Raw genomic sequence first — 27,514 nt, forward strand, 5'->3', positions numbered from 1 at the left:
CTGACGTAGTACACGAATCTATATACGGTCTACGGAATGGAAAGTGAACATAGTTTTATGTGTGTATTTCCAAATTAAATTATTTAATTAGTTATCATATGAATATCAGTCACAGACTTTATAAACATGCCATTTTTGAAATGATGTAACAGATTTGTTCAATGGCTAGAAATGAAAGCATTGCATCCGTTTGACAAAGGCAGGCTGCGTGACCGCTTCACTTCAGCGGAACTTATACGTTTAGCACTATTGAAAAATCAATCGGCGCACTTTACATTTTATCCTCCATCTGCGAAATTGCGAATGGTCTAAATTCGTCCTTTACTGATTTCCTTTTTATTAAAAGCCATCCTCCTGGCGTGACTTTCACGTGCATCCGCCTGGAATGTCACGTCTGTCTTTGTTCTCCGTTTCTAATTACTAAAAACTTATCGAATACAGAATTCCGACGACTCGGTGCGTTCGTCGACCCCGGGAAAATTCCCAGTGGAGGACGAGCCGGAGATTATCGTGCAGCCGCCGGTACCCTCGCCGGTGCCATCACAGGTACTTATTACTTCATCTAAACTTTACTCAATCTAAAGTGTTTTTTCATTCAGGCAAATATCCTAATTACTAGGCTCGAAAAATATACGTGCAAAGTTGTTGTTTTAGAAAGTTTGTGCTTTGAAAAGCCGATGATGACTACTTATGTTGTGCAGCTGTGGATTTTACAATTTTTTTGATGACAATCTGGGTCAATCCACTGGATTGAGAAAGCCAATAATAAAACAGCTTACTCTGCTTTTTCATAGAATTATATTATTTTCTTTTGTCTTAACAGCGAAGTGAAAGCAGTATAGAGCCGCCAGCGGCACCGAGTGAAAATAACAGTTCTCCCGCGGCGGCGGACTCCGACGACATCATACTCCAAACGGATATCAGCTCCTGGCTCCTCCTTAAAGCACCAAGTAAAGACGGGCCAGAAGTAAGAGGAGGGCATCCAGATGCCCTTATAGTACTCGCAACTAAAGCTACCAAAGGTAAGCTGTTTCTTTTTTTAATTAATACGTCATTATGTCGGGGGTTATAAGGTTTAATCATTCGCATGAAAACATTTGTATTTGTCCCTTCCGATTGGTGTTAAGTTTAATCGTCTCATGGTATGTCATATAGATTTTTTTGTCGAAAGGCAGTAAAAGTTGGATGATAAATAAATAAATAGGTTACATCTGTTGCAGTAGACAGATGTTTTGGGGTTGAGATTCGATAACATAAGAGTTTATGCACGCACCAAAGGTTGAATTTTTTTGTCAATTTTTATGGTTCAAGTATGTATGTTGGTCAGATGTAGTTCTAAGTATTTCGAGTAAACAATATAGTCATTATAAAATAATATATGAAGTCTGTAATAAGTAGCCATAACATTTTTATTGATTTTGAAGCAAACCTCCGAAACATTTACATTGCGATTTGAAACTCATATATTGCTTACTTAAGCATTGTCGTCATAATCATTCTAAGCATGGATCTATGGATATTGCAAGATTAATTCCACACGAACAAGAATATACCTAAAATAATTATATCATTAATTACATGTCGGTATGGTACCCGTTCCATTGCTTCTAACCTTCAAACTTTCATGCTTTCACTTTACAGAGACGGACGAGTGTAAGTGGTTCAATCATTGTATGACTTGGGGCTGAGACAGATTCGCTGGTTTTGTTTACTAATACTTTTAGCTTATCAAATATTGCTATGTTGGTGTATGGAATGTAAAGACCTCTATCGATGCTTATTTCTGCAGTGTAGCTTGCCATATGCCTTATAAATATAATCAAATAAGCTGCTTTCTTCTCTTACAATTTTACTGACTGGTTCGAACAAAAACACATTAGCGTTGGAATGAAAGCTAAAACATTTTTGGGCTGAATTTGGCAGCGAAGCACTTTATAGCTTCTTCAGCTTGGAATTGAATGTGACACAGTTATTTGAAGATTATTTTGTAATTTTTTTTCACTACATTTCAGAATTTAATTAAAAAAATCTTCAAAAATGTGTAACATGCTTTTAAAAAGTTGGGATCTTCAGCGATGTGATTCTCCTTGTATCTAGTATCTTTTACTGTAGTAACATTCTAAAATGTTAGCGACTGTTTATAAATACTTACATCGCAGTAGATCTCGATAGCAATATATATTTCTACTATTCTCAATTTATCGCCGTGAGTGGATTGCGAAGATATTTATGGCGTGATTTTTTGGAATTTTCTTCAAAGCAAGGAGAAAAGTCTTAGACAAAAAATAACATGCAGTCTTGCCATTTAGTTACACATTTATTGCATAAACTGTTTATCTGTTTATATACTCAGCTGCATTGAAGTACAATGAAAATTGAAACCGATTAGGAAACACATGTAAAATGATCGAATAAAGTTAATTGCAAATTTGTATCGCCTCGCCCTACATAGTATTTCTAGCATTATATATCAATCACGTCATATATCTCTTTCCACTTGTAGCGACAAATTGCGACTAGTATACTTGATCAGATGTATAACCTGACCATGGGTTTGCAGACTTTGCTTATCAGGAAGCGTTCCTAGCGACGTATCGCACGTGGGTGTCGCCGAGTGGTCTAGTGGCTCGACTGATCCGCCGAGCACATCACTATCGGCAGAGAACTCACGAGCTGCGGTCGACACTCAGCTTGCTTACTAGGGTCGTTGCTGATCTCACGTGAGTACTCATTTCATATTTTGAACTGTTCTGAAATAAGTTTAATAAAAACGTGCTAATGTGGTATTACTTAATTTAATTTCTGTTTTTATTATGTGACTTAAAGAGGCATAAGGCACCTAACTGTATCTCTTTGATTCCTTCTGACGCTTGTCATTACCAGATATACAAAAATATTAATATTTCATTATGCTTTGCTTTCTCATAAGAAATATTTCAAAATGCTCCTTTCAAAAACTATTTTGTAGATGCAAATGTTTTATCACATATTAAAAAACAAATAATTATGGAATAATTTGTTTGTTATAGGATTGCTGATTTAGATCGACCTTTGATGCAAGAAATCATGGAGTTTATTTACTGGCTGGTTGAGGTAGAAGAGCTTCCAATAGCAAAGGCCTTGAGGCAAATTCTAGTCGACAAACAGAAACAATTGAGATTCCAACAAGTAAGTAGTACAAGTAGTAGTGCACGTAAGCTTAAATAAAACCTGAATGAAAGTCCCCAAGTCGTTGTATGTATCAGGAAAAAGAGCTGCGGGGAGGGAATTCCAAATCACAGCTGTTCGCATGATAAAAGATTTACACACATCTTACACAAATATTAGTTTTACATAATTTGAAACATCATTTGCAGCCTTTTTCTAATAAATTGGTCGAAACTACCTCTCAATCTCAGTAATAAAATTTTCGAATTATAATTATACTATTAGAAAGTTAACTATAATGACGAAACAAGTATCGATTCTGGATCCAATTTAGTGTTTCAAAATACTTATTTAGTCCCGTTATACGTCATAATAATAGACGAAACTTATGCGAGGGCAACTACTAAACGTAGTAGTAATAATTTTACTTTGTCAACTCATAAATAATCTGCCGAAATGCCAAATACTAATGTGATTATGTATTTCTTTAATGTGCTAACAAATGATTGTTCCAGACGAATAACCGTTACGAAGACACTCCCTGTTACGGCAGTGTGTCACTCCGTAGGGACACCCTCCTAGACTTCAAGGCGACTGAGTTGGCGGAGCAGATGACTTTGCTTGACGCCGCGCTGTTCGTGAGGATCACTACCGCTGAGGTGCTGTCGTGGCCGCGCGACCAATCAGAGGAGAGCTCGCCCAATCTCACGCGGTTCACGGAGCATTTCAACAAGATGAGCTATTGGGCGCGCTCCAGGATACTAGAACAGGTAAGTTTTCTTTTGTAAACGTAAGTCAACTCCAATGTTGGTCTCCTTGGCATCAAACGAACATATACCCGAGTTTGGCAATCTGCTCCCTTAGCATCTTACGCGCGACGCCGTTTTTATCGCACGAAAAACTATCTTTGTCCCGTTTTACGCCATAATAAAAAGCGAAACAGTTATACTTTTAAACAGTGATAGCGCGATAATAATGGTCTTTTGTCATGGCCAGACTGGGGAAGTTTTAACTGTATTCTGTGACTGAGACAGACTGGTTGAGCTATTGGGTGCGGTGAGCATGTTAGTTGGGTTTAGAGATTGGCGTGGTGAATTTGTTACTTTAAATTAACTATATTTACATTGTCATTGTGTTACAGGACGAGGCCCGCGAACGAGAGAAATACGCGAGCAAGTTCCTGAAAGTGATGAAGGCGCTGCGCAAGATGAACAACTTCAATTCTTACCTTGCTCTAGTGTCCGCACTCGACTCTCCTCCCGTGCGGCGGCTGGGCTGGCCTCGTGCGATAGTGGACACGTTGCACGACCACTGCGCGATCATTGACTCGTCGTCGTCCTTCAGAGCGTATCGGCAGGCGCTGGCGGAGACGCAGCCGCCTTGTATACCTTACATGTGAGTAACATACATGTGCATATCAAAACAACTTCAACTTTTTACCTCGCCTTAGTGTCGAAAGTCTGTGTGGTTCGTCAACGATTGTAAAGTCAATGCAGTGTAATTTTCCGTACAAGTCCCACTGGAGTATAATTAAACTGTCTCTCAGCCTGGCTTTTAGAAAGGAGATTATAATTGGAATGTATTTTGTTCGCAGTGGTCTAGTCCTTCAAGATCTTACATTCGTCCACATCGGCAACCAAGATTTGTTGCCGGACGGCAGCATCAATTTCACCAAGAGATGGCAGCAGTACCACATCATGGAAAATATGAAGAGGTTCCACAAAGAGTGCGTATATATTATAATCATTCTTCATTGTATTTGTATAAATATATATATTGAATCCGCTGCCACCACGTAATGTAAATGTGTCCAGTCCATACAGTTCCCGGCATCAATAGAAAGAAGAATAGGACCACTCCATCTCTTTTCCATAGATGTCGTAAAAGGCGAGTAAGGGCTATGTTTATAAACTTGAGATTCTTTTAGGCGACGGGCTATCAACCTATCACTATATGAATCTCAATTCTATCATTAAGCCAAACAGCTGAACGGTTGGCTCTGTCTACCCGCGAGGGTTATAGACGTAATTATATGTATGTATGTTTGGATAGTTTTTAGGTATGTGTGTATTTTCCTCTTCCTCCTGGTGTCAATCTCGGTTACAGCCTCACCTCCCTGGTGTCCTCTTCAGTGTGTGCCTTTTGACCAAGATCCTTAGTGGGATAATTCAGGGTTTCACATGAAGCGTCTCCTGTGCGTGTCTGACTTAGTAGTTTTTATATTTTATTATGATCTTATCATCTGAAAAAGGTGTCCGACCACACCGAGACCACAGTTACGCGCAAACATTAGTGTTAAAATGATGTAACGCGAAAAAAGTGTACGTTTATATGTTCTCAAAATAAATATAGTAAAATAAAATGCAGAATGCATTTAAAAGTATTAAAGCTGCACACAAAGTTAAGTATTATAATTAAAACGAGCGTCAACGGCAGCAGGCAATACAAGTTCAAGCGGAACGAGCGGATCCAGGCGATGTTCAACGAGTTCGACGACGTGCTGAGCGAGGAGGCCATGTGGCAGATCTCCGAGATCCTCAAGCCGCGCGCCGGCCGGCCGCGCGCCGCGCCCGCCGCGCCCGCCGCCGCGCAGACGGCCGCGTGAGGTAACGCATTCGTTTTGCTAGTCATGTATTCACCATGGAAACAATTGTCATATTAGCTGTAGTCGTAGGACGTCCACTGCTGCATGTACACAAAATTATATACATATCATTGTTTATGGGACAGCCTGTACATACAGTGACAGACAGACAGATAGACACAGCGGAAGCTTATTAATAGGATTTCCGTTTTTACCTTTTAGGTTCGAAACCCTATTGTCAAGTTTCGCCGTCCAGCGGTCTGTCTGCCTCTCGAGTGTATTTTTGCTAAGCTGTCTTGTTTATAAATTTAGAACTTTTTTTTATTTTTACAGGTAAAATTTAATCCAAAGATTAAAATGGACGCGTGAATATTTTCAGACATAAGATACATCGAGGAATTGGAATTAAGTTAGAAGAAATGTGATTATCTGTCCTAAAAAGGCCTAAATAAATTTAGTGTATTTATTCATAAATTGTGCGATTTCATCTGTGATCGGTCCGAGAGCGAATGTGATATGCGTGGACAGATCGACGAAGTTGAGATTAGGTACGAGTATTTCGCTTACGGTTTTAACGCTTTTCATGTAATATTATCGTAATTGTTGATTGTGGAAGCCAACTATCTCTTATCAGTATTTGAATCGAGTAACTGTCATCTTTACATATCAGTATGTGACTTGCGTAGCGTACTAGTGTCGAGTGGCGCCTGGTAGGTAAATGACCTTGAAGAAATCTTGTCCGGTTCGCTAATAATGCCAATAAATACTGTATGCCAGCTTCGAAAGTGACACTTCATTACATCGAATTAGAGGAAATTATAAGTAGTTATGGTAGTCATACTACTCTTAGTAATATAGTAATCTGTCGGTAGACATTTTGAATATTCTCATTTTGATGTTTGTTAAAAGATTTTCACTTCCGAGTTTTGTGTAAGAATATTGAGCTTGAATTGGTTCGAATGTGTATATGAAATGGGACAACATTTTGTCAATACCAGAGGTCGGTATATATTAAATACGATGCTTATTTTCATTAAACGGGGCTTCCATATGAGAAAGTGAATTCAATAGAAAAAATATTTTTATACTTCACACTACTTGCGTACATGCGTACAATATAATCCATACATATCATTAAAAGTGTGTGCCAAAATGAATATACAGAAGAGTCCCATGAGTCCCATTTCTATATAACTAGTAATGTCAATGTGGTTCGATTGTGCTTATTGCAATTTTGTGGTATAATTACGATGAGGACGGGGTGCAAGAACGTGATGCTATTGCCTGTAAAGTTATATCGCAAACATGAGACGCAGCAAATAGGCATAAAATTTTGTCGATTTGTGAATACAAAATTTGAGACCCGTACCGAAATCTATTTTATTAATAAATTTATTAAAAACGTGCGTGATTTGATTGGCTTTTATGAAATAAGTCAAAGATGTATAATATGCGCTAATTGATCGCGGTGATTACGGTTAATGCAATATTTTGTGTATGCTCTTGAAAAATGAAAATTTGAAATCTTAATATTATTTTTGATATTCAGAAATTATATTTTTCCTATGGTTTGTTAACCTGCGAGGATGCAAACAATTTTTGATCAACATAATTTTGAGATCTATACTTGTTTATGTAATATTTATTGTCACGGTTTGTGTCATTATAGTCAATATAAACTGTAGTAACGTGGGTTTTAAAGCCTTAGCTATAGATAAATTTCACTTGATTTGATTGTAACGAACTCAAACGATTACGAGTAATTTAAATATTATTGATAATAATGTGTGTATTACAAATGTAACATTAGGCAACAATATTAATATTTTTTCATCCATCTGGGTTGCAAGAATTATAAATTGCTATAGGAGACCACCAAAGTATTTTTAGTGTTGTCTAGTGTAATCAGCATTTAATTTGCCTTATGACGATTGAGTCTTTGATGAAATAGCAATAAATTTTTAATTGGTGGTAGAGTCGCTGCACAATTTGTGATACTGTTCATGTAGCGTGCCGCTTAGGTCTTGATCACATGGGCCAATTGTCTTTGAGATATGACTCCAACGAATCAAACACCCCGTCGAAATTTTGATACGAGATATTTCCTTGTGATCAGGACTTCAACTCAGTCTTTTGACGTCCTCTATGCGTATGCGTAGGCAATTATATTAGGCGAATGTTAGAGGTAAGCATAAATTAAACCCCATTAATATTAACTACTGGGTCCGGTGTTGCGCATCAGCGAATTCGTGACACGACGAAGATCATTTACGCTTTAATGTCGAAGGGCAACACCGGCTCGAGGGTATAATAATGTATTCTGCATTGATCTGGTAGTTCGTGTGTCGTTAAAGGGACAAACGTTCCATGCAATAAATAACTAGACCAATATTTAGAGTGTTTTACATTACAGTGCTTCACTGATTTTATGTGCTGATATTTGTATAAAACAATCAATTTGATTGCTAGTTTAGTTTGTAGGGTTACCATTTTGTTGTCAGGTATTAAAATATTATTTATTTAGTGTAGTTTTATGATCTTATGTAATGGTTTGATATAATTAATTGAAATGTATTAAAGACTGCCTAAATTAATTATTCAGTATATTTGACGTATAAATTAGCGAATTAATTGTTTAATTATCCCATTATGTCGCCGCATAGCTTGTATTTACGTAAAAATCTCTGTTGAGGCTTATTCGACGTATAAATAAATATATTTTATGGCTAAATTAAACCTTCACATGGATATTTATTGCATTTTTAGTGATTTATTCACATTAGAGAACAGCGTACATATTTTTGTTGTATTAGCAAGTTCAGTATTATGTTATAGAATGGGCTGCCATAATTACTATGAAATGGATTATATAATTTGGTTATTCTGGGATCCTATTGTTTTAATTTTATATTATAAATAATGTTAAATGTTACTTTAAGTATAGTTTTTTTATATAAATTATATGAATAACATGTGAATGTGAAATTACTTTTACTGGGTTATATCAAAATTTGCACACTTTAATCTGAATGCATGCTTGTACAGTCTTTGTGTGTCAATTTTTTTTTGTATTTATTTTGTAAAATAAATATGGCACGTTATTTACAACCAAAAGATTTTTTTAATTCATTTATATACATATACCCTTCGGTGCGAATCGCGCCTACAACCCCAAACTCATTTAATTAAATTCGGGTTAGATCATACCACCTTCGTGCTCGGTCTTATTCGCGATTGGAGCAATATCCAATTGATCAAATCCAAATTCCAAATTCACGATTGAATATTTATAAATTCGTGTATACATGAAGGGTAGGCAGGGCACGATACAAGTTTCACACTACAGTTACCTATTTGCTTATAAACACTCGATTTTTACTCGATTATTTTGCCGAATGCTGTTTTTTTAGGTACTTACCTATCCTACAATGAGACAACTCTATAGGGACTACTAGCGAAAGACTAAAGTTTACATAAAATTTTTATGCTTTCAATGGGAATGCAACTATGCAAACGGAGTTATGCAGTCGGCTAGTATTAAGCGATATCCAAATGAAATAATAACTGATTTGTATGATAATACCTATCTCGGAAGCAATGTTTGTTAGTTAATCACAGTTGGTCTTTATTTTTAACATTTGATTACTAAATGATGCTATTTTTAATACAACAACACTCACTGACAATGTTATATGTACACTATTTTAGGAAGCAATAAACTATAATAGTTGTTGCCAATTTCGTATGCGGCCCGCAGTTTAGCGACATCCTACCAGCAGCATTGCAAGCGGAGGTGTCCATACTAAAAAGGCATGTATGTATATTTACATGGCTAATATCTAATGCATTTTACTGGTAAGAATGTCAAGGTGTAGTGATATCAAGTCTGAGGGCATCATTACTTTACAAAAGCCATTATCGCAGTAGGTGTGAATGTGTCCTGATGGGATCTCAGCATGGTCCTTCAAAGATAACACGGGTTGCGAAATTGGAACCACTTTGTTTCAAAACTATTTGTGTTTAAGATTACTTATCTGTATAATTAGGCGATCGATAGTCTTTATTTATTGCCTGCCGAAGCACTTATAAAAAGCAATTGTGAAAAAAGTTCCTGCGCATTTCCAATCTTTAGCGTTTATTAGGAGTTGACACTTTAAAAATATGATTTATTTGTCTTTTTATTGTACTTTATTTTTAGTATTTTTAATAAATGCTGCACCCATTTGGGAGGATTATGATAGTGATGGGGAAGAGTATCGCATTTTAAACAATGGTGAGTATTTTTCAAAACAAATTTCTACTAATATATTGGAGTATCTAGCAGTTAAAATTTATGCCTAATCGTAGCATCTAACCTGACAGGAAATATTGTTAAGTTCTTCCAACGTCATATTGTCTCATAGACTGAAATTTTACGGTTTGACAGATAAATAGATGAGGACTCCAAGGTAGCATATTTCTGCTGGCTTATTTACTTGATCCATTTCGGATTGCCCAAAATTATGATTTTCTGACCTTTCCGTTTGATTGGGTCGTCATCATTTGGTCATTAAGGTAAATTGCTTATTTAGAAGAAATAGATCATCACAAAGAAGTATTTTAAATACTAATACCTACTTACTACAATTTTTCCAAAACCTCTTGTGATATATTTTTATTTTCCGCGAAGGTGAATTTGGAGAATATTTTGAGGGGGATATGGTGTTGACGCCAGTTCAGATAAAGGCAGTAACCAATGCGCAAGGAGGACGCAATGGTCTGAAAGATAATACCAAAAGATGGCCGGAACGTGTTGTGGTATATAACATAGAAGAAGAAGATTTTGGTTTGTTTATTTTTGTTTTGTATAACTACCTAAGTAAAAACCTTAGTGAGTCATGCATGGTTTAATTTGTCATAATGATGTTCGTTAAGTACCTATGTGTAAATAACATCATATTTGGCTTTATGATTTCACCAGATGAAGATCAAATCGAAATGATTGAGAATGGCCTGGCAGAAATAACCAATAAATCATGTATTACATTTAGAAAACAAAAGGGCGACGAACACGCAGTCATAATTCAGGTAGGCACGTGAAATACATACCTACATTAAACACGTTCCTTTACTGGGAAGGGTATAAAATAAATTTCCATTTGCCATGATCCCTGCATACTTCTTCGGTTTATCTAGACTGAGTAATGCTCTTTTCATGCAAGTTCATTGGTGAATTTGAATAAATCGTAAAATAGTACTTACGTGAAAACAAGAAATCTAGATAAATTCAAGTAAAGATTTCAGAGATTAAGCTGATATGAAGATAAGAAAATGCGTTACCTAATGTCATGACACCCCATAATAAAATTGGCTAAGTAATTTAACAATTTGAACACAAAATTATTTCAGCGTCTTAAAAACAATAATTTGATGTCGACAGGGCTCTGCAAACGGTTGTTTTTCCGGAGTAGGCTACAATAAAGCTAATGATAGTGAAGAATCAAGCCAAGTTTTGAACTTGTCTAAAGGATGTTTCAAACACGGCACAATAGTCCACGAAATGTTGCATACCCTAGGCTTCTACCACATGCAGAGTGCTCACGACAGAGACGAATATGTTGAGATTGTTTGGGACAATATAAAAGAAGGCAAGTTGTTTTCCTATATTTGTAAAAATCAAACGTATTTTTAAGTTAAACTTGCAATATAAAAATACATTACATAAAAATACATACCGCAGGCCTGGAGCATAATTTTGCAAAATACAATAACGATACAGTGACAGACTTCGGTGTTCCCTACGACTATGGAAGCGTCATGCATTATCCAGGAGGAGCATTTTCGAAGAACGGAAATAATACCATAATTCCTCTAAAAGTAAGTATGTTATATCATTTATGCATCATTCATCCTTGTAAAAGTACAAGACACCTGATATGGATTTGATATAAGTTACCCAAAATACTTTTGCTTTTACCTTTAATAAAAAGTACGATAATTTCTAAATGTCGTCTTGAGCAGTTGGTCCTTCTTTTACAAAAGTAGTTACGAGTAAGTACACACACACAAATTAATAATATTACGCAAGATTCTATAACAAACGTATTTTAGTTAGTTATCTACTAAGTATAGCGCTCTTTGCAAGCAGTTATATAAATGATTCTTTCAGGAGGGTGTCATAATTGGCCAACGAAAAGGAATGTCAGAAAGTGATATTTTAAAGCTGAATAAAATGTACTGTGACTAGTTGAAATTTTTCATTTAACATTCCATACTCCTGTAACCGTGTATGTAAGTCTTCTCTTCTTTCTTTCATGTCAAAACTTGATGATATATGTATTTTTTTAGATGAGGGGGCTTTGATAAGGCGAGCGCCTTATCAGGGTTCTCCATCATAATCATATCGGAACTACCGATAGAAAGAGAGGAAGTAGGTAAAGCCTTTTAACAAAGTTGTCGAATAAATTTAGAAGGGTGAAGTTGAGCATCAATCATTATTCATGATGCTACTGTCACAAGAAGAATCAATTTTTCTTATATATAGGTACTTAATAAAAGGCAGTGATTATTAAGTGTTTTCATTATAATTCTTTTTATCTACTTATATATAAAAGGTATGTGGATGACTGAAATATAGTTATTCATATTTCAGTCATCATCATACCTTTTATTCAGGTTTCCAAGGACTTACTTATGACCCTGAACATAGTCTCATATGTTGGGGTATTATTGAATTAACAGCAGGCTTTCCATTGCATTAACCACCTTCTTTCTTACGCATTCTTCCTACGGTATCGCAAAATGGAGCAGCTCAGGTGTAAGTACCTCCAAAATACGTGCGCTCTTATTTATAAAAATGTATCGGAAAAAGTATTACAGTTACCAAGCGAATACAAAATAAATCCTTGGTCCGAATTTTAGATACCAACTGCTATTTAGAAAACTGAAACACCCATCTGAGGCCGGTAAATTATCGTTCAAATTGGATTTAACGCCTGATTTTCTGTTTCATCATCTGACAGTGGCATTGGAACGTTGCAGAACACCGTAAGCTCGGTCATGTTGTATAATTTTCGTAGACTATTTGTCCAATCATGTGTAAAATTAATGATTTTTATGTTAAATTATATTTTTGTTATGAGGAAACGTGATGTCAGTAGGAAATAGGAGGTAAGTTTTTATATATAACAAATGTTTTATGATCTGATTTCGTATATAACTAATAATCAATCTATATTTTATATCTTGAATTAGCAAGCCAACTATGAAAACGTAGGTATGTGTGGTAATTTGTATAAAAATTTGAGATGAAAAAACTTTGGTAACTGGTGGTAACCCATAAAATAGTTACACACATGCCGCACATTGAAATTCTACCTACATCTTGTTTGTCGCTTTTTGAAGAGGTCGCCTCCTAGTACAACTGAAGTTACTAGGTACGTATATACTATAATACATACACGATTATATACGTCTTGTCCCTTATGGCGCGTAGACAGTCAATAATCTCGAAAAGTCTGAAATGCCACGTTCAGCTGTGTGGCTAAATGTTGTAATTGAGATTCAAGTAGTGACAGGTTGCCAACCCATCGCCACATAAGTATCTAAAACACTGTTATTTGCTTAATATGCCTAAGACAAATGAGTTTTTTTTTTTTTTTTTTTTATTTATTATCATTCCAAAAAAAACATCAATTACAATGGTACACATAATGCATTAGGTTAAAACCACAAAGGTTTGTTGTGTACTAATGCAGTTAAATACATTTCAAAGTTTTGTTGACAGTTACATACGTAAGAAAAAATAAAATAAAATAATAATAAACAACGTTACTAAGGTAGTTAGGTATTTAAAACATTTTCATAAAAAATATTTATCCATATTTTCTACATAATACTCTTTAAGCTTTCTTTTAATATTTTTTGTTGTAATGTTATCGTTAAGATCGCGCGGAAGATCATTCATTAATCTGGGCAACATATAGCGAGTAGTCCGCTGGCCGTACACATTGTTCGCACACTCCGTTCGCAACCGGTTTTGAGCGACGGCCCGCGTATATACATCGTGTTCGATTTTATTGTGAAATTCTTTATTAAAATAGTTTTGTTTTAATAAGCTGTATTTAATATTTATTTGAATAGGAAGTATTTTACAATGTTTGAAGAGACGTAGCTCACTATCCTGGAATTGATTTTTAATTTTATTCGAAACAATACATTTTAAAATTTTTGATTGCAATCGGTAGATGTTGTTCAAATGTGTATTAAACGTTCTTCCATAGCTACTAAGACCGTAAATGACATGGGATTCTGCCAGAGACTTATACAATAACAGTCTGACTTGATAGGGGATACGTCTTTTTAAGATATTCATACTTGCTAGAAAGTATCTAAGTTTTTTACAAATGTTATTAATGTGTAGTTTCCAATTTAATTTACTGTCAATAACTAACCCGAGGTATGTATGTGACTCAACTAGTTCAATTTGAGGGCATTGGCAGCTATCTGCATCGGGTTTGTGTAGGCACGAGTGGCAATGAGCAGTTAGAGTTGTATTATGTATCTCAGACCTTATATACGGCGACTTAATGTGCAGTAATTTTGTTTTATCTGCGTTGAGCACGAGACCAGCCTCGTGACACCATTTACAAATCGCGTCGAAATCTTCCTGAAGACGCAAATATGCCTCTTGAAGGTTCTCGTTGCTTACCACCAAACAAGTGTCATCTGCAAACTGGTAACATATGCTACTTTTGACACAGTTATTCATATCATTGACGTACGATAGAAAGTGCAATGGTCCAGCCACCGATCCCTGTGCTGTACCTTCTGTGACGTACATGGTGGTACTGGTTACATCAGCAATTTTTACTACAAAAGAGCGGTTTTTCAAATAGTCTTTGTTCCAGCCTAACAAAGGCCCACGGATACCACACGATTCAAGCTTTTCAATGAGAAGGTCGTGTTCAAGAGTGTCAAATGCGCGTGAAAAATCTATAAAAAGAACAAGGATATGTTTTTTTTCATTCATACGTGCGTTAAATTCATCTGTGAACTTCGAGATAATATCCTGTGTGCCCTTACTTTGTTGAAAACCATATTGGTTTTTATATATAACATCATTATTGATGTAGTATTTGTGTATTTGTTGACAAATATACTTTTCAACAATTTTATCAATGCTTGAAAGAAGCGTAATTTGCCGATAATTGCCGTAATTATTTGATTTCCCTTTTTTTCTTATTGGTCTTACACATCCTTTTTTGAGTTCATCTGGATATATCCCCGTTACAACACTTTGATTGACTAAGTTAGCTATTGCCACTGATGCTCTCGACTTAACAATTTTTATGTCCGACACACTAACGTTATCAAGCCCTGGAGCTTTGTTGGAATTTAGATTTTTTATAATATCACAAATATTTTCTGCTGTAGCTTTCTTATAGAGAGAGAGTGTACATTTGTACTTCATTTACACAGAACTTACTACGGTTACCGACGACACTGACCAAATATGACGGATGTACATGTGTGTAAATGTGCCATAATGGCCTCTTAAATGCTTATGCATTTTTGACATGGTGTTGACATAATTTGTACAGTATATAGTATTTTATTTTATCTTTATTTTATTTGACGAAATATTCGTATTGACATAATTAGTTCTACATTCATCTTTTTTAATGTAGACAATGTGCATTCGTCCACGATTTAGATTTAAGAAATCTATATGTGTAAATTGACGTCCGATGAAAAAGCTGCAGTGTAGTATATTCCACCGCTTCTTCTACACATGCGTTTTGGAAGCAGTAGTAGTTATAATTAGATTTAAGTTATGTGACGTCAATAATATAGGTATCACTTATACCTTGTATAAAATTGGATACAAGGTATAAGTGATACCTTGTATCACCAATTTTGAAAATAAATCTATTCTATTCTAAACAATAGAAACCTCAAAGTTAGTAGTAGTAAAATATGCTGTCTATTAACCTATACACCCGAGTTCACCCGACGCACTATGTGAAATCTATCGCTGTTAAAAATATTAAGCATACAATGAGTGTTCGTCGCTCAATTCCGATTTCACCGTAACGGACCACTTGCTTTTCTCTCACTATTTCACTCATCCAATTACAGAAATGTCAAATTGGAGGCATTGTTATACAAAATTGAAATTCAACGAATTATTGGCATAAATCGGTTGGTTTAGCAACCTGGTCTTGCACGAGTTCTGACGGCAGTGGTGGTACTGTCACCGGAGTAGCTCTGTCGCAAGTGGCGCGCAGTTGCGGCTTCACACCTTGTGAAATGGTCGTATCGGAACCTATATTAAATACTACCTCACCCTAATAGGTTTTGTTCGTCAGCAAAAATCACGTGGGGCAGCAGTAAAAGCTGTCAACTTATAAATGCTCTATGTGAAATAGTTACTTAAGTAGAGACAACACATTAAGTATGCTTAATGCGATTAATATGACACACTTCTCAAGACGCGCCAGTTAGTCGGAGGATTTCACATGCGTATTCGGAGGAAGTTTAAGGACAGGTTTAAACCACCGAAGCCATGAATTGGATAAAAATATCAGTGGTTCTTTATGTGCTTTGTGTTCAGTGCTCTGCAATGTCCAACAGTGAACTTGAAGATTTTGTTGAATTCCTACACAAAACTTCGCGGTTAGATCAAGTTTTGAAAAGTAAGTTAAAATTTGTCTGAATTTTAAATTACGAAACTATTTCACAACGGTTATCTAGCTTTGAAGTATTAGCACCCAAATTGATGTTAATTTTTTTAATTTGAGGTAGATTAATTACTGCCTTATACTGCCCCTAACAATCGCCTTCGGTTTATAATGTATATGCAAAACATGTTGTAAAGTTCAATGTATTGGCGATTTCTTTTATCCATATTTATATATTTTTCATTTAGTATTCTGTTGGTAGGTAAGTAGATATTTGTTATTTAATACTTCTTAAATACAGGTGCTGAGCCCGATGAAGATTATGATGAAGAGGAGTCTATATCAGATCATGCATGGGAAGAGAGTGGGAAGTTCGAAGGAGATCTCATTCTAAATGACAGACAACGAAGAGTGATCGTGGAGGATGTCGCAGAAGGATTATCAAGAAACGGCCTTAAAGACACTACTAAAAGGTGGCCTAATAACGAAGTGATATATTACATACAAAAAGAACACTTTTGTACGTACAAACTTTCTCTTCCTTCCAACCTAAAGTACATATTTATTTTTTTTTTAATTTGAATCAAAATATTATGTTCAGACAACACATATTCTATTTTACAACTTTTTTTTTATTTTTACAACTATTTAGTAGGTACTCATACCTGCTTATAATTTTAACGACAAAACCGGTCATGAAATGGTCGGGACATTGTACCTAAGCTTTCTTATTTTGCGAATGCACGTAAATTTGAGTACTTACAATTTTATTATATTGCGAAACCATTGCTTTTATGATAAGCTAATTTTTTTTTTCATATTTGTCCATCTAGCCCAAGATCAAATGCAAGCTATCCAAGATGGTATAGATGACCTAGCTCAGGCATCTTGTCTGAAATTTCGGCCATACCAAAAGGGCGACAGAGATGCGGTAGTTATACAGGTACGTTTGCTATAAAGTTTTAACAATACCTTCTTGTGCATAGCACAGAGGCTGAGCTCAAAGGCAGTATATTGTTCTTCTTCATCCTGACGTTCGTCTTGATTACATAATCCCCTCTCTTGAAAGAAGCCCGAGGTGAGCCTTTTTGACCATGTTCCAGGATAGGATGAAGTTCAGGTTTTTACACGAAGCAACTCCCATCTGACCTCCGAAACCATTGCAGGGGAAACTGACCCATATTGGATCATGGTTACACATTCAGTTGCCTGAATGTGTAGATATCCTTACGATGTTGTATGTATGAATCTTTGAATAAGAAAAGAATGAAAGTGAACGTAAAACAAAAACAATGATTTTTGAAAAAGAGGATAATATGACAGAATGTAATATTATGATTGGAGGAGTGGAACAAGTGAAAGAGTTTGTATACCTAGGTTCAAAGTTTACAGCAGATGAAAGTGTGGTAGTGATATTAAAAGAAGAGTGTGAAGTCGCATGGCGGGCGTGTTGGTTCCAACACTAATGCCTGGGAGTGAAAGCTGGGTGTGGCAGAAAAAGCACAAAAGTAGAATAAACGCGGTGGAAATGAGAGCGCTTTGGAGTATGATACGAGTAAAAATGAGTGACAGGAAAATAAACAGCGTGATATGGAAATGTTGTGATATGAAAGAATATATAGTAACAGGAATAGAAAAGGGAATGCTTGGAAGGTTTGGTCATGTCCAGAGACTAAGAAAATATACAAAGGAAGTGTGAATGGGACTGTTGGAGTGGGAAGGCCTAGACAAACGTACCTACCTTGATCAAATCGGACACGTTCTAGCAAAACGTCTGGTCAAGAGTACCCAGAACCGACGAGCTTGCATGAAGACAATTATGAATGTGGATGATGCGAAATAAGTGTGCAGGGATCGTGGCAAGTGGAATGATGTGGTCTCTGCCTTCCACTCCGGGAAAGTGGCATGATTTATGTATGTATGTTTGTTTTATACCTTTCAGGGTAGCAGGCGAGGATGTTTCTCTCAAGTGGGATATCAAGGAGGTTACCAAGTATTAAATCTAAACGCCCGGCACCCACCGGGTCGTGGGTGTTTCCGACACGGCACCGTGGTGCATGAGCTTCTGCATACCCTTGGATTTTTCCACATGCAGAGCAGTTCTGACAGGGATGATTATGTCGATATTGTGTGGGACAATATAGTTCAAGGTAGGTTTTACGTTTTAATGGATATTTGGATCTTTATGTCGGTTTGCTTTTATTAAACATGACTACGGTCAGCCGCGCCACCCGTGCCTTTACACCTGATCAGATTTCAATGATATTTTGTCGCCGTATATTAATTTTCCCCGCTTTTTATTTTAACCGACTTTAAAATGGAGGTTTTTTAGTCGTTTATTTAAAATTGGTTAGAAAAAGTTTATTATTTCACATAGTCTTAGTCTTGCTATGAGATTACCTTCTGCTGCTTCTGGAAAATTATTGAATAGGTTACTTGGTGCTACATAATAATTAATTAAAGAATTTTTTGCTAAGTTTATTGGGTAGTTTGGAAAAACAAATCGAATCACCTTTCGATTATTAACTCAAAGTAATTTTTTTAAAAGGTGGCAACCTTCTTACTTATTAATACAAAGATTTTTTATGTAACTTTCATTACCACCAGAGGGAAAAAGGTGTGAACGTAACACAAGCAACATTGTAAACAGTTCTTTCTCGGGGTCTAAGTACTGGAAGTAATTTCCACCGAAAGCTTAAACTTTATAGAACGCGGTAGTTACTTAAGTAATTTGAAGTGTAGTAAGTTGCATAGCTGGTATACTAAGCAGCTTATATTTTGGTTCAACTTATGATCTGTCGGGTAAAACGTACATATAAACATACATGGGTGCGTCAGCAATTTGCACTTTTGCAGTGCATAATAAGAATCCAATGTTAGGTCTTTCATATTGTAAGAAGTATGTAGGTCTTAGTATAGCCCCTTTGACACCATTTGACCTTTACATACATATATATAGTCACGTCTATATCTCTTGCGGGGTAAATAGAGCCAGCAGTCTTGAAAGACCTTGGCCTTCACACCTTATTCATCTGTTTTTTTTTCTGTTTAGCTGCCAGAAATAATTTCAGAAAATACAATTCATTTTCTGTATCGGACTTTGGGGTCGGGTACGATTATGATAGCGTTCTGCACTACAGCCGGAGAGCTTTCTCTACCAACGGGCAGGACACGATAGTTCCAAAACAGGTAATTTGTTATTACCAATCGTCATTCGAGCTTCATTCTCTCATGTCAGCAGTAGCATTTTTGGCAGCATTTATACTTATATTTACAAGAACTGATTTTTTACATATTTTTATCATCAACTACACCTTCATAATTTCAGAACGGAGCACAAATTGGGCAGAGAGTTGGTCTATCAGATAAAGATACTCAGAAATTGAATAAAATGTATTGTGATGGTAATGAAGCGGATGAAGAGGCGTCACATAAGACAGAGAATAAGAAAAATACTTCCAAAAACAAGCCTTTTCAAGGTCACGGCATCGGTTACCATCAAGGTAAAGCTATAGTAATTAAATTGTTACCGGCGGCGGAAACATATCAGTTAAGTGATAAACCAATTCATACATTTGATTATTTTAGTAAAACGCCGCAAGCAGTGCCGACGTCGAAAACTGAAGAACTTGGAAGAAATTTAGAGCATACCCTCAGACCACCAGAGTATTTGAATACACCTTTTTATAAAGATACTTACCAAAGAGTTTCACCGTTGAACTTATACAGTAATACTGAACAAGGTAAGATCGAAAGTCATCCAAACGAGGAGTCTTATAATAATAAGCGCCATAAATTTACTGAAGGAGGCGTGGCATTAGTTACTAAAGAACACGAGCTTATACCTACCCAAGATAAGAATTACATATATAACACTTTCGAAAAATTGGGAAAAGTAATAAAAGGTTATGAACACCCGACTTACCAAAGTATTAGAGAAAATGATGGATATAAAGATTTTTATCCGCATAGAAGATCAGATAATATCAATGTAGAATATGAATACAAAGATTCTGACGAAGTTTCAGATCCACGTTTAGTACAAACCAATGCAAAACATGCTGCAAAGTTTATTGAAAGTCTGCATAGTTCTGCAACCGATAGATTACACTCAGAAAAAGGAAGTAAGGAGGAGAATGATGACCCTACTGAGCTTTCGATCGATGATGAAGAGATGAAAACCTTCAGAACTTCATTTTTAAGAAAGACTTATGAACCTTATAAATTTATTCCATCTCCAAAATATGTCAAACCAGCAAACCTCCGACAAAGACATGATTATAGCAGTTTGTATGATCAAAGTGTAGAAGAAAAAAATAGTGAATATCCTAAAGAAAAATACAAAGTTTTGGGAGAGGAAGTGCCTTTGTACGATTCTTGGTTTAAAAATCACCAACTTAAAGAAAAAAATAACAACGATAAGACCACCGAAACCCACAACGATAAGACAATCGAGGCCGACGACGACGACGACGATTCAACACCAGAATTACTTTCTGACTTTGAACATACAAATACCAGCAATAAAGCATACACATATGTAGGATTTCCCGTTCAATTATATAGTTGGTACAACCATAGATAAATACGACGTGTTTATCTGTTATGTTATGTTCTTAAATGTAAATATAGATAAGTTTATACAATGTGTCATTTTTATTTATGTCAAAAATGTCCTTAAGTCCACCTTTTGTACATGTTTTGTGTAATAAAGTTTTAAATAAATGAATTAACCATCACCATTCAGTAAAATTTAAGATTTAGACCGACTGGCTTGCAACGCCATTTTTATCTCGTGAAAAACTATCGCTGTCCCGTTCCACGTCATAATAAAAAGCGAAACAGCGACAGTTTTTCGCGTGATAAGAATCGCGCCGCACGTTACTACGGGGGCAGGCCGGTTGGTGTGAATTATTGAATCGCACCATGCTTTATTATTTCGCGAAAGATGTCGCGCGAGTACTTAACAAATATACAAAGTATTAAATGTATTGGACTAGTGGGTTTTACCGACTAGCTAATTATGAGAAATCTGAATGGGATATATCTCTTGTGTTCTGTGAGTACTTATTATATTGGTCCTTATGACATATGAAATTGGCGTTTGGTAGGAGGTAGGTATACTGAATGGGATATATCTCTGTGTTCTGTGAGTACTTATTATATTGGTCCTTATGACATATGAAATTGGCGTTTGGTAGGAGGTAGGTATAGGATGAACAAAAAGTCGAATATTTCTTAATAAAATATATTTATTTAATCAAAGTAAGAACATTACTATCTATGCACTTTTGCCATGTCATAGATAATTCATTGCTCCATTTACTAAAAAAGCCATTCGGATGGGAATCAATAAAATCTTTGAAGGCGGTTTGGGCTGCTCTATGGGAGTTTAATTTATTCCTTTAGATATCGATTGGTGCCGAAATAATCGATTCAGACTTGCCGAACCGAAATCTTAGGATCATAAATGGGAAAATGATTTTGGGTGAAAATATAGGAAAAACGGATTTAATCACAAGAAGAGAAACGCTCAATACAGAATATTCGTGGTCTCAAAATGTTGGACACATTAACAAACTTATTAAGGGGAAGGAAAGGCCGTCGCAGAGCTACAACTATGTATATTATACTTTTTTTGTAGCTACTATCAGCTCAGTGATATCATTGCCATGCCATGAATGATGTGTTAGAAAAATTAGTTATGTCAAATTAATTTGACAATGATGTCAATGTCATGTTGACAAACAAAATAAAAGCAATAAAATTGGAAAAAATACAACAAAAAATTAAAATAAATTTACGAATTGAATCGCAATTTGTAAAATATTATTTGTGAAATAATCTAATTGGCGCTGATCGATTACGAATTAATAATATGCATGTTACTCACTCTGTATATCAGGGATACTGTTTGTGTTATGGACCAAGATATGCGAACAAATGACGAAATTAAACCGGTGACGATGTTTCATAAACTTCGGTGACAGTGGGATTTGTTCAGTGTCCCATAAAGTGAATTTTTAATGGGTTGTGCAGTGTCATGTATGAATAAAATGACGATGTCGTTTTTTGGGAAGAATTCATACCCAGAGGATGATTCACGGGCCAAGCTTCAGAGAAAGTTGTATCTCGCCAAAGAATCTCCTGAGCCAGAATTTGACTTATCAGATTGTCAGCTTCGGCAGGTTCCATCCGGCATTTATTCAATTTGCAAAGTATTTAGAAAAGATCACTTATATTTGCACTGCAATAACCTGCATTCATTGAATGGTGGAGGTAATATTTCTGATTTGTATTGTTTAAGAGTTCTAAATATAAGTTGCAATAAATTCTCTCAATTACCAGAAGAAATAAAATTTTTAATAAATTTGTCTGAGCTGTATGTTCAGGATAATTGTCTCAAAGATATTCCAGAAAGTGTCCAGTACTTAGAAAGCCTTCAGATCTTAGATGTTTCAAAAAACCGTTTGAGGCATTTAACCGCATCATTAGGGAAACTTAAAAATTTGAGAGTACTGAAGCTTGTTGATAACATAGAACTGACAGAGTTATGTTCAGAATTGTGTCTTGCTACAAATATTGTGTCAATAGAATTGGATGGAAATCAGTTTGTTTATCCTCCTCCTGAGATAGCTTGTCAAGGTACAGTAGAAATATTGAAATTTCTGTGTTTAAGAATGGATATATCTTATGCCCCTCCAAATTCTGGAGTGGAAGTTACATCAGTACAGACACCAAGCTATATTTATGATCCATTTACTAAACGCAACTCTGTCTCTTGGGAAGAACAGGAGGCTGCTATAATTGAACAGGAAAATAGATTTCATCAAGCTGCTAGACAACAGAGAGAGAGGTTTTTAACAAAAGTGTTACAAGAACAACAGGAATTAGATTCAGAAATTGCTAAAGTTCATGAGGCTAAAGAAATAGAAAGACAAAAATTAATAAAAGCAATTCAAGATGATGAAAAAGAAGTTGAATGTTTGGTTATGAATTTTATTCAACACGATTTTTTGAAACCAGAAATATTACAGCAACAATTGGCTCATGAGCAAGCTGAGCATGACCGCTTGCTTGAAATCACTAGACAGAACTATGACAATATAAAAAAATCTGATATTTTGAATGCTATGGAAATGCTTATTGAAGAAGATTATTGTATTCAACATTCCAAAAAAACCTATGAAGATAGTTTGATGGATATGAAGCAAAGTATACTTATGCAAGAAATGGAAGGAAGTGAAAAGTTAGAAGAACTGTTAAAAGCCAAAGACCAGTCAAGAACAGAATTGGTGCAGCAGCTAATGGAAGATGAAGATATTCAAAAAGCAATTGTAGCTTCTTTGGTTGAGAAAGTGGATGCAAGAAGCTGGAGTCTTAGCCAAGAGATATCATTGATTTCTTTACATTTGGCCCGGCTTAGTGTTATTGAACAAGAAAAGAAAAAACTGAAAATAGCTTACAATTACAATGAGTTACTTCAGCAAAGAGTCCACTTGATTTCTCTTTTAGATGATTTATTGGATCAACAAAGTATAAGAAGAAAGCAACTTATTGAAACTATGCGAGAAATGGAGAATCAACCAAATAAGACTTCTGACTTTTGGTTGAAAAATTACCAAAAATTAATTGATTCTGCTCCAAAAAATTTGTTAGATATTGGCCAACAGCTGGATCCCATTCTCGCCAATTACCTTTTACAAGAGGGAGTCATACATTGCTTACCGTTTCTAGTCAAGTTCTTTTTTACAGAAGCATCTTTATTGAATGTTACATTGCAAGACTTAAAAGAGAGTGGAGTGTCTTTGTCATCTGATAGGAAGGGAATTATTCGAGCAATCAGTTACTATGTGCAGGCAAAGAGTCAGGTGCACAAATTATCTGATTGTAAAGAAGGGCCTAGTGCTCCTACTGATGAGGTGGATTGCGGTGACCAGAATTATACAGGGGTGGTAACTGCTCATGAAGCAGATGACTCAGTCTTGGAATCTGAGTGTGTTATTTGTATGGATGCAAAATGTGAAGTTATATTTATTCCATGCGGGCACATGTGTTGTTGCCAATTATGTGGTGAAAAGGATGTGAATGACTGTCCTTTGTGCAGAGGTTTAATAGAGAGGATAATCAAAGTCAGAGTTGCATGATTGTTTATAAAACGAGAATTACAGGTAAGTTCTTATTAAATTTGATTAATACTTTCTATGAATTACAAAATGTTATGTAATTAAAGCTTTTATTAACTTTATTGTAACTATTTTTGGTTTGGTAACATGTTTAATAAATTGATGATACTTTATTTTTTTTTTGTTTCAGAATGAAGACTGCCATAAGATTAGCAATACATCTTGGGAACCAATTATTATATTTTGGTATTATAAGTATGTAGTACCCAGTATGTGAGTACTGAGAGTAGTGCCATCTCACTACTTTATTAAACTAGGATTGTATAACTCTAGTTTTTCCTATAAACATAAACAAAAACATTCACTGCAATTAATTATTTTCTCACAGTTTTATATAAAGACAAGTTTTGTAATAAATTTCATATTTTTGTTATTATTCAATTTTCTAGCCTGTTTAATTTCTGAACGAATAAGCCTCCTTTACTGCACTGCCTAGACTAGAAACTACATCCCAAATTTCAAATTGCATCGATATGTCAGAATGTCAGTCAATTAGTCAGTCTGTGTCCTCACATATATTGAGATATCTGGTTTGATATTACTTTAAAGTGGAGTACTCTGTTCAATAGTCTCACATTAGCACACACGAGGCAATTGAGTGTGCTTCCACCCACTTTATTGAGTTCTTCCTGTTATGTACAGGCTGTCCTTGAAATCTGGTTTGAACAATACGATCCACACTAAGCTCTATTTCTTTTAGGCAAATATTAAAAATTTCAAATTGATAGACAGTTAGATTTATTACAAAGTATAAGGCTAAACGAATATACGCTTTCACTTCTAAATTTTTCTTTATGTTAAAAACTAGCTGGGCAACTGGGCGACTTCGTTGGCCTTAAATCTCTATAAATCATAACTTATTTTGTTATTCCAATGTCTTAATTATATTACGATACAGATTTTTCTTTTGTCTCTGTTCTTAAAGGTGCAACCGTTGGTTTAACTATGTTGGGAAAATGTAAAAAACATGTTCGATAAATTGTAAGTGTTAAGAAAATGTATACCTAATATTATTAAAGTATGACCTAGGTATGTTAATATTAATACCGTGTCAATCTTTTAAGATTGTGCCTTCTTATAACTGTATCTGCTTTCAACTTAGTAGTCTAATGACATTTAAAATCGGGTTTTATATTGTGAATATTTTGATAAGGCCTTGTGTTATAAAATGGCTTATTCTTCAATTATTATATGAAATAATGTATAAATATATAATTTGTAAGGCCAGTATTATACTTACTATTCGGAATACCTACCATAGATTTATCCATCTACCCCAGTAGCCCCATTGAGTTGACCCATTCTTCATGCGATATGCATATTTATCCCTATTTACGGGGAATTTGTTACATTTCGATAGCACAATTTGCCGGTCGTGGATAACAATTTTAATTGCATTTTGGGGATATTAAATCGTGTGATACTTATTTGTAACTCGAGTTCTTCACATAGTGTGTATCTGAGTAAGTAATTAACGATTGTATTCGAATAACTTTATAATACACGTAGTATTAATAATATCCACTTGACTCAATAACTCTTAAACCTTTTTCCCGGTATTTAATCAAAATCTATATTTATTTAGCTATTAAGAATTCAAATATCGTACAATGTTATTTTCTTTCCCATTCCCTCGTTTTTGATAAAAAGTTGAATAAGAGATTCTGGTATGTGTATTGTATTTATAAGACATTATGTATATTTTACTACTTTTAAAATTGTTATCACTTTTTTGAATACACAATATTTATATCATGATGTTTTTTTTCTTTCTGCGGTTATGCTTACACCTTCTAATGTAACAAACTAATATGGAATATTACCACTAGGTGGCACTGCAGGTTAGGCAAACAGGAGTGGGGTTGTTTCTTCAGTTCAAGGAATTGTTAGCTCTATCGCTAGGTGGCGTTAGGTTTTCAATTTTGCATACACAAAGTTTTGTCAGATTTTTTGTTTTTAATTAATTGATGATGGACAACACAGTAAAGTATAAATCTAAACAAGATCATGATGTAGGATAAAATTGGGAAAATAGGGTTCCAGCACCTAGCGCTTATAATTATTATTATTGTATGCAAACGGACATTAACGTAAACATACCGAGGAAAAAACGGTATGTCCGCGTTAATTCCCGTTTGCAAACACTAATACTAATGTGACTTCAGAAATGTGGTTAACAGTATACTTACAAACAATAATACGAAACTCGCAATGGAGCATTGAACAAACATGTATTTGTTTTCGTGTTACCTGCTGCTATACAAAATGCTTTCAAAATAAAGTAAAATAAATTAATACCATCATCAGTTAATGATATAAAACGCCTCTCGGAATCAAAGACAAAATAAGTATTTATCCTTTCCTCTGCCGATGGTGCCATTTGTAACCAGAGCAGTAGCGGCAAATTACGTTTCCAAATATTTGGGAGGAAACTTAAATCAATTTGCCCTTAATGCAGAGCAGGTATCGACCTGATGGAACGTATTACATTTGCTTAGTGTTATCTTCGAAAGCAAAGTGCTCCGGGCATAATAGGCTTTTGTTACATGAGCCTCCTCGTGTTATAAAATAATAATAGCACAGAAAGAATGACTTAAGTACCTGGTATCCAGCAGAGTAGACTAAAACAACTCCATCTTTTACTTTAGATGTCATAAAAGGAGTCTGAAATACGAAAACATGCGAAAATTTTTATAATATTTTCCTAAAGGGGTTGGTGCTAGGAATCAGCTCACCACAAAACATTAGGCAAGTAGGTTAAAACAATTAATAAACTGGTGGCTTTGAATTTTAGTCTAAAATAGTTGGCTTATCAATTGATCACTATCATTAAAATACCTGGTATACCCCAAATGATGTTTTAACGTAAACCTGACAAATTAGTTACGAAGGAAAACAAAATTGTGACATACACATAAGTTTGTGTTTCCGTTTAT

General features: G+C 35.2%; 4 protein-coding genes across 16 annotated transcripts in view; all 4 read left to right on the forward strand.

Annotated features, from left to right (window-relative positions):
* The window catches only part of LOC106138697 (guanine nucleotide-releasing factor 2), a 32,040-nt gene extending 23,202 nt beyond the window's left edge, over positions 1–8,838 (forward strand). For 9 of the 13 annotated variants that reach the window (XM_060953936.1, XM_060953902.1, XM_060953927.1 and 6 more), the window contains 10 exons: positions 442–546; positions 824–1,022; positions 1,642–1,653; positions 2,561–2,720; positions 3,030–3,168; positions 3,663–3,917; positions 4,289–4,542; positions 4,742–4,873; positions 5,584–5,753; positions 6,065–8,838. In XM_060953936.1, the coding sequence (XP_060809919.1) occupies positions 442–546; positions 824–1,022; positions 1,642–1,653; positions 2,561–2,720; positions 3,030–3,168; positions 3,663–3,917; positions 4,289–4,542; positions 4,742–4,873; positions 5,584–5,752 (1,425 nt within the window). In that variant the 3' untranslated portion in view covers position 5,753; positions 6,065–8,838. The remainder of the gene's footprint in view (positions 1–441; positions 547–823; positions 1,023–1,641; positions 1,654–2,560; positions 2,721–3,029; positions 3,169–3,662; positions 3,918–4,288; positions 4,543–4,741; positions 4,874–5,583; positions 5,754–6,064) is intronic. The other 4 variants (XM_060953907.1, XM_060953952.1, XM_060953923.1 and 1 more) reach the window with 2 other exon arrangements.
* A 1,045-nt stretch (positions 8,839–9,883) lies between these two features.
* Positions 9,884–11,957, forward strand: LOC106138644 (zinc metalloproteinase nas-4). The gene is made up of 6 exons (XM_013339855.2): positions 9,884–10,004; positions 10,401–10,556; positions 10,692–10,798; positions 11,151–11,358; positions 11,451–11,587; positions 11,880–11,957. Exons 1-6 carry the CDS (start codon positions 9,893–9,895, stop codon positions 11,955–11,957), a joined length of 798 nt encoding a protein of 265 aa, XP_013195309.2. The 5' UTR covers positions 9,884–9,892.
* A 4,098-nt stretch (positions 11,958–16,055) lies between these two features.
* Positions 16,056–20,977, forward strand: LOC106138643 (uncharacterized). Its single transcript, XM_013339854.2, has 6 exons — positions 16,056–16,407; positions 16,694–16,912; positions 17,226–17,335; positions 18,335–18,542; positions 19,445–19,581; positions 19,721–20,977. Exons 1-6 carry the CDS (start codon positions 16,278–16,280, stop codon positions 20,975–20,977), a joined length of 2,061 nt encoding a protein of 686 aa, XP_013195308.2. The 5' UTR covers positions 16,056–16,277.
* Positions 20,978–22,125: 1,148 nt separating this feature from the next.
* Positions 22,126–26,323, forward strand: LOC106138737 (E3 ubiquitin-protein ligase LRSAM1). Its single transcript, XM_013340002.2, has 2 exons — positions 22,126–24,563; positions 24,709–26,323. Exon 1 carries the CDS (start codon positions 22,419–22,421, stop codon positions 24,537–24,539), a length of 2,121 nt encoding a protein of 706 aa, XP_013195456.1. The 5' UTR covers positions 22,126–22,418; the 3' UTR covers positions 24,540–24,563; positions 24,709–26,323.
* Positions 26,324–27,514: the final 1,191 nt, after the last annotated feature.

Source organism: Amyelois transitella, chromosome 4, assembly GCF_032362555.1.
Source record: "Amyelois transitella isolate CPQ chromosome 4, ilAmyTran1.1, whole genome shotgun sequence".
NCBI classification, from domain to species: Eukaryota; Metazoa; Arthropoda; class Insecta; order Lepidoptera; family Pyralidae; genus Amyelois; species Amyelois transitella.